Source organism: Olea europaea, chromosome 7, assembly GCF_002742605.1.
Source record: "Olea europaea var. sylvestris chromosome 7, O_europaea_v1, whole genome shotgun sequence".
Classification (NCBI taxonomy): Eukaryota; Viridiplantae; Streptophyta; class Magnoliopsida; order Lamiales; family Oleaceae; genus Olea; species Olea europaea.
In genome coordinates, this window is record NC_036243.1 from 21,956,931 (window position 1) to 21,963,172 (window position 6,242).

At 35.5% G+C, this 6,242-nt stretch overlaps 1 protein-coding gene across 2 annotated transcripts in view; it reads right to left on the minus strand.

Moving 5' to 3' along the window:
* Positions 1–665: 665 nt before the first annotated feature.
* LOC111397445 (pre-mRNA-processing protein 40A) overlaps positions 666–6,242 on the minus strand; it is a 15,784-nt gene continuing 10,207 nt past the window's right edge. Inside the window, exons 18-29 of one of the 2 annotated variants that reach the window (XM_023024389.1) lie at positions 5,992–6,072; positions 5,795–5,887; positions 5,500–5,553; positions 5,305–5,421; positions 5,095–5,193; positions 4,056–4,103; positions 3,884–3,976; positions 2,694–2,801; positions 2,537–2,601; positions 2,321–2,423; positions 1,243–1,578; positions 666–1,155 (exon numbers count right to left, since the gene is read on the minus strand). In XM_023024389.1, the coding sequence (XP_022880157.1) occupies positions 1,018–1,155; positions 1,243–1,578; positions 2,321–2,423; positions 2,537–2,601; positions 2,694–2,801; positions 3,884–3,976; positions 4,056–4,103; positions 5,095–5,193; positions 5,305–5,421; positions 5,500–5,553; positions 5,795–5,887; positions 5,992–6,072 (1,335 nt within the window). In that variant the 3' untranslated portion in view covers positions 666–1,017. Of the gene's footprint in view, positions 1,156–1,242; positions 1,579–1,889; positions 2,024–2,320; positions 2,424–2,536; positions 2,602–2,693; positions 2,802–3,883; positions 3,977–4,055; positions 4,104–5,094; positions 5,194–5,304; positions 5,422–5,499; positions 5,554–5,794; positions 5,888–5,991; positions 6,073–6,242 lie in introns of those variants that run through there. The other variant, XM_023024390.1, reaches the window with a different exon arrangement.

The following is a 6,242-nucleotide window of genomic DNA, read 5'->3' on the forward strand; positions in this document are numbered from 1 at the left end:
TAGTCTCATTGGTGAGATTTTAATCTGGTGTGACTAAAGGAAAATAAATTACCCAAATAAATTTAATCTAAGTATTATTTGCACCAAGCTATCCGATTTAGCCCTTATTTGAACCCCATTTTGATAAGGGGGAGATGTATTATTGAATAGTAATTTTTTGATAATATCTAATTGCAAAGTAAGAAATTTTTTTTTTTTTAATTTAAGTGTTAAAAAATAAAAAATTGAATTCAAACAACGTCTATTTTAAGTGCCATATATGCTAAGAGTGCCACTGTTCGACAACCATTATATAAAAGAATTGTGCTATATGTACACAGAGCATTACACCCCCTCACATGGAGAGGATCCACATACAATAAAATATTCATGAACCTCCCTCCATGTGAGAAGGGTGTAATCTATTGTGTGCACCATAAAGTGTACACACAGAATAATCTTATTTGAAAACTTTCTTTTCCATATACTTATTTTTAACTACATTTATATAATAAAATATTCTTTAAGTAAACACACAACATTTTCTTTTTAACCATATATTTCCTAAAAATCATTATTCAAAATGTTTTGACCAAATAATGGTCATCTAACAAGGGCTAAAGAAAACGATATAAATTCAGTAACTTCAGTAAATAAAATATAAAGAGAATAGCTAAGCAATTGGATTGACAATAATTGAAAGTCCAGATATAAAATACTTCATCAAGTACATTTTTATAAATAAAAATACATAAGCTATTTTGAATACACAACTAGAAGGCATTAAATTCGACTCAGCAAAATCACAATCAGGTTGAAGAGAAGATGAAAAATTTTAAGCCCTCGTCAAGGTTCCCTCTTGAACTATTAACACTATTTTCTTCTCGGGGAGCAGGGCGGGATAATTTGAATATCACATGACAAGCAGAAGGAAACGAATAACAAAGAGCTAATTAATATATTTAGCCTGTGATAGATACTATTCAATGGCACAGCCGCGCAGAAGCTCCTTACAGGAGAAAAAGTCATCAGTTGAATTTACTGGATCTCCCCATCCTCGCCAAGTTCACCATCTTCAAGCTCCTCGTGACCACCATTATGAGAAGATCCATCCCTGTGTTCTCTTTTGTGTCTTTTGTACCTACTCTCGCTATCTGATTCAGGTGAATATGCGTGCTGCAACAAAAGAGAACAAGGTGACAAGTTACTCCAATCGACTGATCATCGAAGAAAAATGAGAATGGGAACTGCAATTCAAAATACCTTTCTTGACTTTTTACGGTCACTGCCATGACGACGGGACTTCTTCGACTCTTCTTTGTCATCCTTATCGGAACTCACGTCATCACTCTGATGCCGCTTCCTATGTTTCCTCTCCTTGTCCTTGTCCCTCCTCTTGTCATCTCTGTGACTATGACTTTCTGTAACATCCATATTCTCACTTTCTACTTCATCCTTTTTCGAGTGTTCTTTCACCTTGTCTTTTTCTTTCTCACGCTCTCTATCTTTGTCTTTCTCCTTGTCATCCTTCTCTTTCTCTCTCTCTCTTCTCTCTCTGTCTTTTCTCTTCTCCTTCTCCCTCTCTTTTTCCTTTTTGGCCTGTCAAGGCACTCATAAATGAAGAAATACATAGAATCAAAATCAAGAAGTTTCAAGAAGCAAAGACTTGACTAAGCAGCCACAAGCGTTTCCAAGAGGGGCTACTAGACACAAACATCAAATATGTCATCTATACTAGGAAACAGAGGGAAAAGGTCCCAAAACCATGAGCACAGAGAAATATACCAAGTTCTTGGAAATTCTTTTCAAGACAGATTGGATACAACCAGACAACTGAAAAATTATAAAGCTTAAGAACAAAGATAGGCACTACAATATTAAGCATCCTTTAAAATATTTAGAAGAGGATACATATGGCATCTTTAACTTCAACGAAATACTGAAGACAAGGCAGGTCAAAATGATGACAGTTGCTAAAAGACATTAGGACTCACAAGACCATGATAATTGCCCAAATGTCTAACTAAACCAAAAGGAAGCTCGCCTGCAAAGAAAAGCTTTGCCTCTGTCAATCAAATGTTGTGTATTTCACTTTAGCATGCAGCAATTTTTAACCAGACAAATTAATATGTAGGGTAAGATCAAACACCAATTGATTGTTATTGTACTGTGTGTTTCATCCATATTAAAATTTGCAGTTTAGGTAATCAGCTCCCAAATGTCTATTTCTGTGAAGATTTTCAGAAGTTTAGTGGCAAAATCAAAAGCTTTTATTCTATGAGCCATATATCAACAGAAAAGTATACCAACAATAAAATTTAAGTATCCAGAACTCCATCACCTTTTCCTCCTCCCTTCTACGCTCCTTTTCCTTGGCTTTCTCTTGCAAGCGACTAACATATTCATCAAATATCTCCTGACAGACACTTTCTTCTCCAATGGACCTAAAATAAATGCAGGTCAGGAAATAATGCATAATGTTTTAATGCTCTAGATGATACCAAGATAGCATCTGAACCATTAGAATGCATGTCTTGTCCAATTGAGAAAACAATACCTGTACTCCGAGCTGTCCTCAACAAGTTGTTTGGATTCATCCCAACTCGACAAGGCATTTATTTCCTAAAAATTAACAAAAAAAAAAAAGGTCAAAGTTGTCACCAGATACTACACAATAATCCTCTCATCTTGCTGTCATTGTAGATCTTACAGACCTTAATAGTGCTCAGTTTATCAGTGAAATCTTTGGCAAGACGTTTACGTTTCTTAGCTTCTTTCTCTTCTTTCTCCTTTGCTCTCTCAATAAGGTCCTCGCATATGAGCTGCAATTATAAAAAAACACTAAAATCAGAAACAACCAAGGTATGCACCAAAACTTGCTAAAAATCAGCGAGACCAGATTAGATGAAAAAATTTAAAAACGCATAGGAACCAAGCAGGTATATCTTACAAGTATGGTAGCATATATAATGACGCAAAGACAAGTCCAATATGCTGAGAATTAGAGAACTTTCACCAAGGTACAAGGTCATAAACATGCCCAAAATGCTTAACTTTCTCTATTCAAGGTTTGTCTATTGAAAAAGCAAGTCATTTACCAATTGTCTATGGAGTCAATTAATTATCTCCAGATCCTAAACCTAGTCCATGACTATTTAAGTTCTAGTTGACCAATTTAGGCCTAAATCCGCATTGAATGTTAACCATGAAGAGTAAGCTTCAACAGTTAAATTTGACCAATAAAAAAAGGACATGGTCAGTAAACTTTTAAGTGCAGAAGAAAAAAATTGTTTTGCTCAAGGGGCCAAGGTAAACAAAACATTTCAAAGATCTAACATTTTAAACTGGTTTACATTTAATCGAGACAAAGTGGAGGTGAAAGAAATTTGTTCAAACTTGAGATATTGCCAAGCAGAGGCTTCAGTGCTAGGTGACAGTAATTGTGGTGTTGATGGCTGTAGTCAATCCTTTGGTTCTGGCAATATTTATGGTTAAAGTGTCAGGAATCGTCATGGTACAAGAGAAACGTATTGGTTCCCATGGAAATTGGTATGGACACTTACCCTCAACTTGTTCCTTTTCTTCCCTCTTTGGTTTGGAAGGATGAAGACGATAGTGGTCATTGGAGCTGGGTTTATGGGTGGATGGGATGTGTAGAGAATGATAAAGATGCAAATTTAATGAGTTTTGAAAAAGTTTTATTACTTGTGGTGACTTGTGCATGTACTAGAGAGCCTAGATGCAGGTTACCAGGAGTCTCATGAAAAGTTAGTTGAATTTCTATGCATGAGGGAGGAACCATCTCAACTGCTTTTGTCTTTTTCTGAGTTTCAAGTACATGCCTTCTGGAAGCAAGAGCAAAAATAAAGAAAGGACAAAATAAGGAGCAACAAAAACTAGGTACCTGGAAATTAATGTCAGATATTGAAAATGAACCACTGCTTGGTTCAATAGAGGACTTAAAGTCTTCAACTGTCCATGTTGATGCAACTGATATCTGGAAAATAAGAAAACGTGGAAAATAAGAAGACAGCATACCATCATTAGTTAGAGCAACAGAAGTCGCAGAATCCTACCTTTTCCAGCTTCAGCATGTCTTTTATACGGGCTTTGTCATCATCATACTGTTAAGTTTAAAAATGAACACTCAGTGGTGGTACCCATGATAAGTAAAACTCCTGTGTCTCCATATAATAACAATAAAACAAATATAAATCACAAACAAAAAGCAAATGTTGACAACTATATGTAGGCCGAATGCAGCATCAGCTACCAGAGAATGAAGCTTAAAAGGCTATGCATAACTTTATCAACAAAAAAACTCGAAATATCTTTTTATCATAAATTTTACTTATTATTTATCAAATAAAGTATCATCTCATTACAAATAATGTTATGATTCACATTAGAACAAGTATGCTTCTAGCTTCATTACTTCGCCAAGCACTGAGGGTGAGAAGGGAAATCTAACAACTTTTAATTGCTGAATAAAATGGTCTTACACAATGAACAAGGTGATCAAACACTTTAGTAGTTACCAAATAAGATAGCGCCACAAGTAATCATCAGAAATGAGAGATAAACAAGAACACACCATTAAATGATAGAGTTTACAAGACATTGAAGATCCCATGGAACAAGTATGCAGATGGGAGACCTTTACTCCCCTATAAAGCTAAGCTGTCTCTACGTGTGTAGCGCCCATGGGCAATAAGAAACAAAATAGATTAAAAATAGGACTAAAAACTATTCTCCCAGGATCCAGATTCATCAGTTATCTCAAACAATAAGACTTCCACCATACCTCGAATGTAAGTAAAATATTTAGTGAAGTTGGAAGAACTTAACAAGGAATTACATAAAAGCTATAGAGATGAGATTTACGATGGCGAGACTACAAAATTTATGACTACCAAATTTTCAAATTGTTGCAAGAGAAAGACCTTTTTTGAAGGAGAAAAAGATTATCACAAAAAATAAATCAATAAAACAAAATCTGAAATGGAAGCCAGCAAACAAAATGACAAATAACCAACTAATTACAGGAGCCATATGATGGTAAAAAATAACCTCATAGCATAAGAAAGTTGACCGCAAAGGGCCTTCTCTATGTACCTTTTTCTCCAATTCTTCAACAACATCCTCAAACAAATCCCTCGGCGTAGAACCAGAGGTGTTCAAGGCAACAGCCTGGTAAGCTTCAGAATCCTTGACCTAAAATGAAAAACGTGTTGATAAACAAACTTTGATGATTAGTAAAATGGCCACAAACTTTCTCAATTAAAAAAAATTTATGTTCAAAATAAAATAACAGAACTAAAATACCTTTTTACAATAATCAAGCCAATGAGTTTTAGCCGTAAGAGTGCCTGAAGCCATGTGGTCTTCCATCATCTTGCGAAATTCATCACGGTTTTTACGCTCAGCTCGTCTCAATTGTTCCTTTTATATGCAATCAAACATTTAACAATTGAGAACATATATCAGATCGTAACTAACTATAAGAAAGTTGTTTAATACCTTCTGTCTCTTCTTTTGCTCGTCCTCCTCCTTCTCCAAGTCACGGATATACTCCTGCATTAACAGCAAATATTATAGTCATATTAGGACAAATTATGCACCTTCCCTGATACCCATTTGAGGTCAAAAGCTGAAGACAGGATAAGCTGAAACAGAATATAAAATTATCCGAAACACAGGATGCTGCTGTGAATTGATAGAGGGAAAAGAAGTAAAGAATGACTATATGACTAAGGAATAGAAGTTCTAACCAAGAACAAGATAACCGATGGTCCTATTATGCATAATTGTCTACCTGAAAAATATCGAGGCGATCTATTTTATCAAGGCGTGTACATCTTATATCATCTTCCAAGAGATCTTGAACTTTCCGCCACTGGGTATCAACCTAAATACAGTAAACAATTTAATTGCAAAAGTCAAACATTTCAAATAGAGATACAGAAGGGCAAGAAAGAGAAAGCAAGAAGAAATTATAGCAAAGACGTATACCTTGATAAAGGCACAGGTTTCCAAAAATTGCCTAAACTCCAACCTATTCTGTCGATGCTCCTCTTGAGCCTTTATCTTTTCCTGAACTTGTACACAAATGATACATGAAGGGACCAGAAATATGCAAGAATCCAGTTAAGTGCATATTCAGTAATCATTTGTGGAAGTTGTCAGATAATTATGTACAGACTTCCTACTTCCTGATTTAATTAACCAACACCACCAACCCCCCCCCCCCCCCCCCCCCCCCC